Source organism: Nicotiana tabacum, chromosome 20, assembly GCF_000715075.1.
Source record: "Nicotiana tabacum cultivar K326 chromosome 20, ASM71507v2, whole genome shotgun sequence".
NCBI lineage: Eukaryota > Viridiplantae > Streptophyta > Magnoliopsida > Solanales > Solanaceae > Nicotiana > Nicotiana tabacum.
The window spans coordinates 45,727,009-45,741,055 of NC_134099.1; the positions used below are offsets into that span (position 1 = coordinate 45,727,009).

The 14,047-nt window shown below is 37.6% G+C and overlaps 1 protein-coding gene across 3 annotated transcripts; it reads right to left on the reverse strand.

Moving 5' to 3' along the window:
* Positions 1-443: 443 nt before the first annotated feature.
* On the reverse strand, positions 444-10,837 carry LOC142174786 (uncharacterized). Of its 3 annotated transcripts, XR_012703845.1 has the most exons (3): positions 10,346-10,837; positions 1,677-5,048; positions 444-1,619 (listed from the first exon to the last, which is right to left on the reverse strand). XR_012703845.1 is itself a non-coding variant. In XM_075241034.1 (2 exons), the coding sequence occupies exon 2, from the start codon at positions 7,009-7,011 to the stop codon at positions 5,407-5,409; it is 1,605 nt and encodes a 534-aa protein (XP_075097135.1). In that variant the 5' UTR covers positions 7,012-8,638; positions 10,346-10,837; the 3' UTR covers positions 5,055-5,406. The 3 variants fall into 3 exon arrangements, 1 of the variants encoding a protein (XP_075097135.1); XR_012703844.1 differs by having other exon boundaries at positions 444-5,048; XM_075241034.1 differs by lacking the exons at positions 444-1,619; positions 1,677-5,048 and adding an exon at positions 5,055-8,638.
* Positions 10,838-14,047: the final 3,210 nt, after the last annotated feature.

Here is a 14,047-nt window from a genome sequence, read left to right on the forward strand (position 1 = left end):
GCAATCAATGCACGCATGGTTGTCAACACACTTCGACTCCGTTGAGATTTGGATTTGGGTCGCATCAATGCGCACCCGAGTTTAGAAAAGTAATATTGTTAAACTAACGCGCCTAAGGCAACTATGGGCTTGACAATTGTGGGCTAGGTCCAAAATTAGGCCTAAAGATGGGTTGCTCGAGCCCAAACTTTATTCTTTTGCCGCGAATGAGATTAAAAATACGCGCTCATTTGTTAATTATTCCTACTATTCAAATAATTGTTAAAATAAAACTAACCATTAAAACAAATCTATTTTTTGGTATTTTCAAAATATCACATTAAAATAAAATAAAAAAAATACGATTCTATTGTTGTATATATTTTTAAGATTTTTTTTAATTAAAAATAACTACAAAAGATAAATGAACCTATTTTTGTGATTTAGTTTTTCTTGTAATAAAATAGAGTAAAAGAGTCAAAATTACTTAAAATATCCATATTATGCCTAAATTAAATATTTTACGCTAATATATAAAAGATCTTGGGGAGGGTCAAAAATCACATGTCTACAGTTGCCCCTCTTTGACTGGAAACATACAGAGTTTTCAGACAAAGACTGACTAGACAGGTTTTGACCCGACCCTTATTTGGAGAGACTAAGACTAAGAGAAAAGGGGGATGTGACCGAGCTCTGGCATTTGAGCTGCCTACATATCCTTGGCTATAAAGGAATCAGGTCACGTGTAGTTCAGAGATGAGTGAGATGACGGAGTATACCGAGGTGGAGATCCAGTCGAGGTGACGTTCCGTCGAGGTTCCAGTCTGCGGTCCCTGTTATTACATCAAAAATCAAAAGATGAAAAAGACTAGCTAAGCCTATCGACTACGAGCTACAAGATTCTTATCTATAAGTCTTCTGAAGCTTGATCTTGAGTCTTGAATGGTTCTTCATACAGACTTTAGATTTGAACCTTGACACTCGTTAGCTGCAGGTGCTAGCTCGTTCTTCTACAGCTTCTGGGTCAGGACCGGACATGTAGCGCTTGTGACCTCGGCCATGTCTTGAGCAGCTCACATCCTTCATCAACTTCTGAATTGCATTCTGAATTGAATTCCATTTTTTTCAGGTGGGCGCCTGATTGCTGAACCTGAACTGTCTTCCCTTGTTACTTGACACTATTTTCCCTTACACTTTGAACCATTTTCCCTGAAACTCGAACTGTCTTCCTTCGAAACTGTCTTCCCTAGAAACTTGAGTTATTTTCCCTTGTTCTCCAGGTGGGCGCCCTATTTTCCAGGCGGGTTCCTGATTTCCGAAACTTGAATTGTATACCTCTGTTCTTCAGGCGGGTTCCTGACTTCAAAAAGACAAAGAAATCGATTGAGAACTAAAAATTTGAATTGTATCACCTTTGTTCTTCAGGCGGGCTCCTGATTGTTGAAACTTGAATTGTATGTCTCTGTTCTCCAGGCGGACTCCTGACTTCCGAAACTTGAAATTGAATGTATCACCTCTGTTATTCAGGCGGGTTTCTGACTACTGAACTTGAACTGAATGTATTCCTCTGTTATCCAGGCGGGCTCCTGACTTCATAAAAATAGACAAAACAAAGAAAACTTTCTGCCCCAGTTTGGAAACTGGGTACATGTTACTTGATATTAATAAGAATTTGATTAAAACGTGACTTGAAATACCTCTGTTATACAGGCGGGCTCCTGACTTCCGAAACTTGAATTGTATGCCTCTGTTCTTCAGGCGGGCTCCTGATTGCTGAATTTGAAATTGAATGTATTCCTCATTATCCAGGCGGGCTCCTGACTTCACAAAAATAGACAAAACAAAGAAAACTTTCTGCCCCAGTTTGGAAAACTGGTTGTTTGTTACCACATACTAATAAGAACTAGAACTTGAATTGTGATAAGACTGAAATGCAACTTTTAAAAATTTAAAGACTAAAATGTATCTTAAAATTTATCTTAGGTGAAAAATTCATTAGACTAAGATTTTCATCTTAGGTGAAAGATTCGACTGACTAAGATTTATCATTATCTTAGGTAAAAAATTCATCAGACTAAGATTTCCATCTTATGAGAAAGATTCAACCGACTAAGATTTTATCTTTACCTTAGGTGAAAAATTCATCAGACTAAGATTTTCATCTTAGGAGAAAGATTCAACAGACTAAGATTGTGACTCTGGGGGATAATTCATCAGCCTAGGTCCATTTTTGTGATCCCGACTTTCTTAATTTTCCAAATTCCAACATCCATTCTTTTCAAATTATGCCTTCCTTTCTTGTTCCCAAATTATGCCTTCCTTCCTTTTTTTTCGACTTCTGCCTTCCCTTTCTTTAAATTATGTCTTCCTTTCTTTCTCCTCAAATTTTGCCTTCATCTTTTTCCAAATTATGTCTTCCTTTCTTTTTCCTCAAATTCTGCCTTCCCTTCTTTTTTCCAACTTCTGCCTTTATCTAAATTATGCCCTCCTTTCTTTTCCAACTTCTGCCTTTATCTTTTTCCAAATTATGCCTTTCTTTCGTTTTTCCAACTTTTGCATTTATCTTAGGTGAAAGATTCATCAGACTAAGATTTTTATCTTAGGTGAAAAATTCAACAGACTAAGATTTCTTTATCTTAGGTGAAAGATTCGACAGACTAAGATTTCTTTATCTTAGGTGAAAAATTCATCAGACTAAGATTTCTTTTAACCATTTTCCTTCAAAATTTGTTTTATCTACCCACTAACTTGAATTATCTTCCTTCAGAACTGCTTCCCTAAAAACTGGTGTTGTCCTCCTTCAAAAAACCACTTCCCTAAAAACTAGTGTTTCATTCCTCCAAAAATTACTTTTCTTAGAACTGGTGTTTCTTTCCTGAAAACTACTTCCCTCTCTTTTTCTCTTTTTTTTTATTTTTAAAAAACACTTGTATTGACCTTCATGTTCTTCAGATGGGTACCCGGAAAAAAAAAATTCAACATGACAGAAAATATTTTGCCCCAGTTTGATAATCCTCATGTAGCATATCTTTCTGCCATCAATAACATTTTCATGCCCCTGTTTCAAATCAAAGAAAATTCTGTCAGTTTAAAAGTGCGGTGGTTGGTTGTGGTACTCCCGCTGGGATGGTTTTCCTTTTCTCCTTTCCATGCTTTGCGTTCTCCGACCATCTTTGAAACTTTGCTGATAACTTCCGCCCTTCTTGACGACTATCTCTCAATTATTACTTCTAGTCTTCTTATCTGACCCCATATATTTTCTGTGACAACTGATTCTTCTTGAAGGTCTTGCGTGTTTACTGATTAACCACCTTCCCCGTCATCTGTGTCACTGAAATAACCCTTTTCCCCGTTCAATCCCAATACCCTCTATCTGTTGCATTATTCCTGAACCGACATCTACCAAACTTTGTGTTTCATAAGGATCCCAAAGTATGTTGATTATTACCAGCTCAGTGCTCTTGTTATTTTTCCTGACTTGTGACCCCATTTTGTGCAATTGGAAAGCTGGTGGAAAATTTTGAAGTCATTCCTCACTTGTTACGACCAAAAGACTCAGAAAGGGGAAATAAACAAAACAAAAGGAACAGAGTAAAGGACAATAGAAAGAGATGATTCCTAACAAGAAAATTACACAGTAGAAACCTATAGGATGTGGATACCGACTCCAATGACCTTGACATGCACCTGCTACCTATTCTGTTAAGCAAACCTGATGGTCAGCTCTTGTTGTTCCTTTTTGCCGTGAAACTGGGCTTCATTGCTCCGCTTATCCAATTTGATTCGCATTCCTTATTCGGCTTGTAGTGCCCAAAGGGTTTTCACCATCAAACCTCTCTCATTTCGTTCTTTCTCTCAACTTACTGTCGTCTCAAGGTGCCCGTGAAGGTTTTCACCACTAAGACTCTCTCATTTTTTTATTTCTCTCAGCTTTCATCACCTTGCGATACCCATGAGGATTTTTATCAATAAGATTCTCTCATTTTCATTTTCCTTGTTTCGACCGGAGTGTTGCCCCTGACATGAATTACCTTACCTGCTTGACTTGGCATTTCTCAAAGACTGATCAGAAGGTCTTTCTTTGAACCGTAATGTAGGCTTTTGGATGGGTTAGAAAGAAAGGGTATAAAAGGCTCAAAACAATTTCAAAATGGGTTAAAATTACAACTTTCGGAATCCAACTTCTCACAACAACCACAATTTCTGTCCCAGTTTCTTGCTTGGGGACTTTTGAATTTTTGTTTTGGTATGACTGAACCTTAGAGAGGCTGCCTACGTACCCTTTCGGGATCAAGTCAATCGTAGTTCACGTCGTAGAAACTACGTTGTTGCGATTTTCTTTCTCTCTCTTTCTTTTCTTCTCTTTTTTTTTTTATTTTATTTTTCCTTTCTTTTCTTCATTTTTCTATTTCTTTCTTTTCTTTTCTTTTCTTTTCGTTTCTTTCCTTTTCTTTTCTTTTCTTTTCCTTTGTTCCTTTCTTTCTTTCTTTCTCCTTTTCCTTTCCTCCTTTTCCTTTTTTTATTTCCTTTCCCTTTCTTTTTCCTTCTTTTTCCATTTGCGTATCTCCGGCACTTGCATTTCTTTAATTGTGTCGTTGATTCCAAAAGAGGAGTATGAAAGAAAACAAATAAGGCTCAAAGAGGTTGACAAAAGGGTAACGTGTTTAGATAGCAGAACAAAACGCCTTCGTCATTTCAAACTTCAAAATATGCCAAATACAAACAAGTACAATCAGAATAAAGAAACCATACACATCATCTCTTGACCGCATCGGAATTGACGGCCATTTCCACACATTTTCCTTCTACATCTGTCAGATATAATGTGCCATTCGACAACACTCTTACTCTTATTACCACGACCGGCCCCCTGTCAATTTGGCCAACTTGCTTTTACGGGGATTTTTATGTTTTACTTGCCCCAGTTTCACATGGTTCGGGCGTCAAACAATCTCAAAATGTCCCAATCTGTTCTCATTTCCTCAAGTGTCCTTATCATTTTCAAAATGGTCTCATTGCTTCGCAACTTTTGAAGATCAGACTGAGAATTATGCGTGCATGTCATGTCACTAGAACCGGCAAAAGGCAAAACAAAAAGTTAGAAAAGAACTAAACAAAGAAAATGATTGGGAGTAACAACAGATCGGAATTTGCATTAGACAAACGATGAAACAGTTCGAATAAAAAAACAAACTGGATTGCAACCCTAGAATGAACTGAAACAAACCTAGACAACCCTAGACAAACCACTACGACTAAACAAGCTAGACAAAAATGAAAGGATAGGAGGGTTTGAACACAAGACAATATCCGGATTACAACCCTGCAAATAATTCGGACAACAGAAATGACAGCCAAATAGACCACCAAAGCTCCTCCCCAGCTGACTTAGGAATGGAGCGTCTTTCCAATTGCAAGCACGGCATCTTAGCCACTAAGCTTTGCATCCATATTGCCATGACCACTATCTGCTTCAGTATCTTCAACTTCAGTCAACAAGTTCCCAAGAGTATTCCCATACCCCATGTCACAGGGCATCATCCCCACCAAGTGTGCCTCCTCATGTAAGGGATGCAACGTGATATTCTGGGTGCCACTGTCTTGAATCAAATTTTCCTGGATCATCCTTTCTATTTCTCTTTTCAAATCCCGACAATTTTCCACATTGTGCCCCAGAGCATTGGAGTGGTATTCACACCTTTTAGATGAGTCAAAGCTTCTCGCACGTCGGTCCACCTGATTTGGAGGAATGGGTGCAATCATGTCATGTTGTTTTAACTTCTCAAATAAGCTTGCATAGGACTCTCCTATTGGTGTAAAACTATCTTTCAACTTTTGTTCCCTTCTATACCCCTGGCTTGGATGTGGGTTACAAGTTAACTGAAAATTTTGCGGAGGCTGGTGGAGATTTTGTGATACCCGTGCTCGCTTTCTTGGGTGATTTGGTGGTGAGTATGAGGGGTTCAGAGGTGGATAGTAATGCTTAGGGGGGTCATGGAAAACCTGATGAGGCTGCACATACCTTCGAGATGTTCTCCTAGGACCTCTTCTCGACCCTGATATCACCATGATTTCTTCATCCCTCTCATTCGTGTTACCAGATTCAATTTGGACAGCTTGAGCTGCAGCTTTGAGAGCTGTTTGACTTATAATTCTGCCTGTCTTAAGACCGTTCTCCACCATTTCTCCCATTTTGATTGCTTTCGGGAAGGATTTACCCACTGCGGATGTCATGTATTGAAAATAATCTGGCTCTTGAGCTTGCAGAAAGACAGTGATTAACTCGTGGTCATCCATGGGTGTCTTAGCTCTAGCTGCCTGCTCTCTCCATTTGATGGCATATTCCCTGAAACTTTCAGTTGGTTTCTTTTTTAGGTTAGAAAGGGAAATGCGGTCTGGGGCGATGTCGATGTTGTATTGAAATTGTTTGACAAAGGCCCGTGCCATGTCATCCCAGACGTACCAGCAAGATGTGTCTTGATCCAAAAACCATTCAGATGCTACACCCGTGAGGCTTTCCCCAAAATAAGCTATAAGCAATTCTTCATTTCTTCCCACACCTCTCAATTGGTTGCAATACCTTTTCAGGTGGGCTATGGGGTCTCCATGTCCATTGTACTTTTCAAATTTGGGGATCTTGAAGCCAGGAGGCAAGTGGACATCGGGGAACATGCATAGATCTCTGAAGGCAACACTCTTTTGTCCTGCCATTGCTTGCGTGTTTTTCAACCGTTGTTCTAATCTTTTCACTCTTTGGGTTATTTCTTCCTGTACCCTCTTTCGGGTAGGCTTCTCGATGTTTGCAGGAAGATCAAACAAGTACGAGTGGTACTCGGGATAGTGGTACTGTTCTTGCTGTGTAGCAAATTGTGACTCGTGACAAGGCTGTCCTTGGCCATTGGCCCAGGCTTGACGCATTTTGGTCATTTGTTGTTTCAGTGTTCTATTTTCCTCAACCACAGTAGACCCTTGTTGAACCCTCTGACCCTGAGTCTCTTGAGCACTCGTAACAGCTTCGATGTCAGTTATCATTTTCCTTGGATCTTGTGTTTCCAGCTTACCACAACCGACCACCTCAACTTTCTTTACAATTCAAAACAAAACATGTTAGAATGGATTGGGTCGGTCCTCATTATTCACAACATCTTTTCCAATTTTTTTCAATTCTTCTTTTCTATTTTTCACTTTTCATTTTTTTTGGTTGCGGTCGAATCTTATGGAGATTGCCTACGTATCATGACCCCGCATGAATCAGACCGTGCGTAGTTCTTGCAAATAAAAGGTAAACGACAATAAAACATTTTTTTGGAATTTTTCATTTTCATAATACAACAAAACTGACCAACTTAATGATGAAATACAGACTCAAAAATCAAACGACCCATATACTCTAATCAAAAGAAATACAAACCCCAAAAATGACAGATTCCTTCCCCTATATGCCAACTTTGACCCAAAAATCCGAACGATATTCACTTGACCACAGACTCTTTTCTTGTTTTTTTTAAATTAAAATCAATGACCCAGTATTAAAAATACGGCCTTCCTGCACCTCGGGGGTGAAGATTTTAAGGCTGTGAGGGTCAAAAATCAAAATACGACCAAAGGTGGCTGTTTATGCAAAGTCAGCCTTCCGGCGCTCCGTTTGGGAACATTTGGTTATTTTGACAAAAACGGCATCACCTGGTTTATTTATGACAAAAATTAAAATTTTGATATTTTTTGGTTATTTTTGCAAAGGGGAGGTTGGACCCGATGAGGGTTGCCTACGTATCTCACTCCATGTGAGAATCAAACCATGCGTAGTTTGGGCAAATTAACCGAACAATTTTAAAACATGACTCTTTTTCCATTTTTATTTTTGGCATTTCATAAGCGAATAAAACTATTTTTAGAAACAAGACTCTTTTTTTTTCTTCTTTTCAACAAATAATAAAACAACCTATTTTCCAAACTAAAAATAAAAGACTCTTTTTTTCCTTTCCTTTATCAACAAATAATGAAACAACTTATGTTTCTCAAACTAAAACAAAAACTTTTCTTATCCTTTTCTTTATCAACAAACAACTTTCCAAAAATAAAAGACTCTTTTTTCTATTTTTTCTTTGCTTTTTTTAGTAAAATAAAATAAAACATTTTCCCTTTTTTTTCTCAACATTTCGGCAGAGTTTCGCCAGTAATTGGTCATTGATTTTTTATTTCTAAAATAATCAATTAACTCCCTAACTGATATTTCTTTTTTTTCCTCTTTTCTCTTTTTTTTCTCAATTTTCCAACATTCCTGAGATTCAGAAACCGGTCAACATGCAGGTTCGAAACAAATTTATGTACAGAGCAAGTAGGATGCATGAGGATGATCTTTTCATTTCAGGTTGCTAGTCATAGACGGACCCAACCCCTGTGTTGAGTCCCCTAAGTCAAATGCAACATGATGCAAATAACCGTTCCTACTAGGGATCTGGCATGAAGTCATGTTATTCTATGTTCAAATCCTGAGTCGGTGTTCTAGACTGTGTACCCGAGCGGACAACTCAAGTCGAGGAGGGGGCAACTTACCGGGAACCAAAAGGTCATCCGGCTTCGTAACTTGTCCGGCCTCTTTCATATTTCAAGGTATGACACTAACAGAATAGGGAATCTCAACCAGTAAGCACATCCCCTGAGGTGAAGAGAGAAGGGTGTCGGCACAGTTTATATACAGTTCAGATAATATCAAAGCGGTAACATTTAGCACATTTAGCATAAAACATGTAGGAAAATCAGATACAATTAAATACAACAATTTATCTAAGCTCGAATTCTGAACCCTGAACCAGAGATTCTGGGTTCGGTCCCCAGCAGAGTCGCCAGAGCTGTCACACCTCCTTTTTCACTTACACCCCGTAAAGGGTATAGATTCAAGGGAGTTTTTCCACTTAAAGGACAATCGGAATGAGATTTAATTGTTAATTATTCGGAGTCGCCACTTGGGAACGTTGAATCCGGACCGAGGAAAAATATGACTCTGTTACAGTCTGCGAACCAGAAATCCGAGTAAGGAATTTTGTTAACCCGGGAGAAGGTGTTAGGCATTCCCGGGTTCCGTGGTTCTAGCACGGTCGCTTAACTGTTGTATTTGATTTTATCTGATTTTAATACATGCTAGCTTATGTGCCTTTTTTTTAATTTTGAACCGCTTTTATTATAATTATTTTTAAAAAGAATTGTAACGTCGTGAAAATGTACCTCGAACCATGCCGCAATCAATGCACCCATGGTTGTCAACACACTTAGACTCCGTTGAGATTTGGATTTGGGTCGCATCAATGCGCACCCGAGTTTAGAAAAGTAATATTGTTAAACTAACGCGCCTAAGGCAACTACGCGTTTTTAAATTTGCGAGGGCCATGGAAATTCAACTAAATAGCACGCCTCAAATTCTAAAGGAAAAGCATTCAACTAAATGAACTACGGATATTCATATTTAAAGCGACTTTGAAAGGAAGTATCACAACTACGTCACGGGAACCATACCCGTATTTATAATAATTTAATGGCATGTCTAAAGAAAATTACGAGATTCACGAACTAACTAATTGGTTTGCCTGAACAATTGAGCCCACAACCTACTTCTATCTTTGAAAAGACATGGAAAATTACCACAAACTCATCATGCCTTTCCCCAACAGTTCTGAAAATTCCCAAAGATATCATAGTAAATAAAACCAAAAGAAAATGAAAGAAAACTAAGTTAATTGGCATGTCAATCATTGAACCAAATAACACCAATGCAGCGTGATTAGAACGAGCAAAAAGCCTAATAATCTATATATTTTATAAAGCATAAACATCCCTTATTAACTATCTTCGTCTCTTTTACCAGCAATGTTCTTACAACTTAAATAATTATGAGGTTAAATTAATAATTTTCCACACCTTTATCAGCGAATTATCTTATATTTTTACCCTTTACCACTTTCTTAGAAAAATATCTAAAATATTATTTCAATTTGATTCCCACGTTGGACAAGGTCGAAGCCCAGTGCTCATTAGTTCTAATTCCATTAAAGAAATATCTGGCAACATCGCATGACCTTAAATCTTACATATCAGTATTGCAAAAATTCATAAAGCAAAAATAGAAACAAATTAAGGGAAACACAATATGAACTCATTTAAAATCCAGCTACTTACGATGCAAAAGAACAACTTAACCCACAAACATCTATCATACACAACTGACGTAGATTAAACTCTATCATGCCATCAATATAACACACCAGCAATAATACACCCAGTCAATCAACTAAATTAGCGCAAGTAATTCTATAGATAAGTATCACAGCAACAGTATTAAACTTGTGATTAAAGAGAGAGATATATGGACCTCAACGAGATAAATTCTCCAAACTGATCTTTTCAGCTAACACGTACAAACGTGACGACGAACCCCAGCATCTAAATCGAACGAGAAACAAACATCGCAACAGAAACTTCGACAGGAACCATGAATGACCACCTCGCTAACAACCTCAAAGCTCGGCTGAAATGGTTTTTGGGACTACTTCAAGACTGTTTCTCGGCGAAAGAGGTAACATTTGAGCCACTGTTTTCGGATGGTTTTCATGTTGTTCAGCAACACTCTTGACTAGTGTTTGGTGGCGGATTTTCGCGGTTTAAAAGGTGCGACAATGGCCAATGTTCATGGTTGTTCTGTCGCTGATTTGCAGCTGGCGTTAATGGAGGTTTTTGAAGGAGAGTTGTTGCGAGGAAGATGAAAAGGATGGTTGGGTCGTTGTTTGGGATGTAACAGCGAGCTCGCCGCTGGTGAGGAGAGAAGGAGTCGAGGGGTCGTTTGGGTGGGGAAGCAAGATGAGATCGTGAGTCTCGTTTTTGGTCCACAACCTTTTGTTTTTCATTTTCATGCGCAGCTTTGCTGCTTTTCCTTCAGCTCCCCCTTAGTTTTTAGGCTTTGTTTAATATATATAGGTCTAGGTTAGTGGTAGGGTTTTAGGTTAAGGGGTATGGGCCTAGGAATTATGGGCTTGACAATTGTGGGCTAGGTCCAAAATTAGGCCTAAAGATGGGTTGCTCGAGCCCAAACTCTATTCTTTTGCCGCGAATGAGATTAAAAATACGCGCTCATTTGTTAATTATTCCTACTATTCAAATAATTGTTAAAATAAAACTAACCATTAAAACAAATCTATTTTTTGGTATTTTCAAAATATCACATTAAAATAAAATAAAAAAAATACGATATTATTGTTGTATATATTTTTAAGATTTTTTTTAATTAAAAATAACTACAAAACATAAATGAACCTATTTTTGTGATTTTGTTTTTCTTGTAATAAAATAGAGTAAAAGAGTCAAAATTACTTAAAATATCCATATTATACCTAAATTAAATATTTTACACTAATATATAAAAGATCTTGGGGAGGGTAAAAAATCACACGTCTACAGTGCCATACCAGGCATTTCCTAGCTGCTCCTTCATCTCTATAACTGCCCGGTCGACCTCCAGGCGACGCAACAGCAGCAACCGCTGTTGCTCCGGGGTTCTGCAGCCTTCTGCTTCGTCCATCTTCTTTGACGGGCTGCCACTGCCTCGTTTTCGAAAGATACCAAACGACCAGCTTCTTTGGTCGTCCATTCATGGTCGTCTTCGGTGTCGAGCTATTTTGGCACGATAATCGTTTCCGGACAGTTTGTTTTCGTTCAAGTTCTTCGTTGTTTCGATCCGGTTAGTGGGTTTGAGTTTCATTTTGTCCGTATTTTGTTTTTGATATTCTCGAATTTAAAATCGATAAATGTTTGATTTTTGTTTTGTTCGTGTTTATCGTTTTGTTAATTTTTCTCGGTCTGTTCATGTTAGTTTAGTATCATTAGATTCAAATTGAAATTTAATTAATTATTTCTTCAGTTTGTTTCATGTGTTGTTATGTATTTTTTCAGAAATTGTTAATGTTGGTTAAATCATTTAAATTCGTCATGTTTGTTGTTTAAAATAGATTTAATTCATGTTCATCTTTGTTTGAAGTTCGTTTTTAATCCAGTGATTTAATGTGAGTTTATGTTTTGGTTCTTGACTTGTTGATTTAGTTTGAATCATGTATTTGTTGTTGATATTGTTGTCTCTTTGCTCATTCATTTTTGGTCTAAGTTAACCAGGATTGGTTCCCAATATGGTTAACTTATTCCCATTAATTTGAAACTGTATGATTCAATCTGTGTTCATGAGATTTGTTGTTGAATTTGTTTATAAATTGGTCATATTTGATGTATTTTGGTTGAGATCGATTAGGTGATTCGGTTATAGCTGATGTGGGTAGTTTGGTAAATTTCAGTACGTTCAGGGGTAAAATGGTAATTGCAGTAAGGTCGGAGGGGCATTTTTGGAATTGAACATTTGAACAATTATTTAAGTTAATCATGGGGGACAAGATGTAATGGGATGGGGTTGATATAATTATTTAATATAATGGGGGACAAGACATAATGTAGTGGGGTGAGAATAATGTAATTATTTATGTTAAGCATGGGGGACAAGATGTAATAGGTTGGGGTTGATATAATTGTTTAATATAGTGGGGGACAAGACATAATGTAGTGGGTTGGGAATAATGTAATTATTTATGCTAAGCATGGGGGACAAGGGTTTAAAATAAAGAAAACATTAAGTAGTGGGGATAAAGCATGCAATTGGGGAAATATTTGGGGTTGGGGATTCAAGACAAGAGTATTGTTATAAATAGAGTCATTGGACATATTTTAAGAGGACTAAGACTTGAGAGGGGAACAAAAAAAGGACTTCAACATTAGAGAGGATTATTTTTGGAGAGAAGAAGACATTCTGAAAATCCTAAGAGAGTGTTGGAGAGTTTAAAAAGAGAAAACAAAAACAAAGTGAGAAACGTGTTTAGTTTAGGGTTTTAATACACGCGGAGGTTGTTGCTGTTTAGTTTGCTTACAAACTTTTCGGTTTGTTCTATTGAGTTGTTCGGTTTTTCCTCAAAGTTTTCTGGGCCTTGAATCTGGTTCGAATTTGTTGCTGTTGGGTTGCTGTTGTTGCTGTGTATTTACACTACTGTTGCTTCTACTGATCTTCATCTTCTTTCCTTGCTTTCCCAAATACCAGGTACACAAACTGATACACTGGTTCATCTTGTAAACCACTCGAGGCATGAATGCAAAAAATGAGAAAGATTTGAAGTTGTAATTTAATGTAGTCTTTTCTTTCTTTTACTGTCTGTATGTAGAATGTTCTATCCGTTGCCATATAAACTCTTTAAGCAACTCACTTTCGAAACTTAACTATAGTAACTCGAAAGTATGTAAATAAAGTAGGACCTTATCTTCATTTATTTTAGAAAACGAAAAATAGAAAATGTAGTCATGCTAAGATTATCCTTTTAAAAATAATGAGACGAGCCTCGCCAAATAAAAAATGCAAATTGCGGGGCCCTCAATAATTGGTCATAATAAATATTTAGAATTTGGGATGGACTGTTTAGTGAATGTCACTGCCTTCCCCAAAGATAATAACGCGTTAGACTCTTTAGGCGCGACTTAATTAAATTACATTCTTAAATTCGGGTGCGCATTTATGTGACCCAAATTCAAATCTCGACGGAGTCGGAATGTATTAACAACCACGGGTGCATTGATTGTGACGTGGTTCGAGATGCATTTTCACGACGTTGCAATTCTATAAAAAATAATAATAATAAAAGCGGCTTAAACTTAATAAAAGCACATAAGTAATAACATGTATTAAATCAGATATTTAGCCATTATAACAATTTAAGCGACCGTGCTAGAACCACGGGATTCGAGGGTGCCTAACACCTTCCCTCGGATCAACAGAATTCCTTACTTAGAATTTCTGGTTCGCAGACTTCATTTGGAAAGTCGAATATTTTCCTCGATTTGGGATTCAAGATAAACCGATGACTTGGGACACCAAAAGTCAAACCTTTCCCAAGTGGCGACTCTGAATTAAATAAATAATCCCATTTCGAATATTGTCACTTAAATTGGAAAAACTCCCTCGCGCATTTTACCCTTCGGGGCGGGCGCGCAA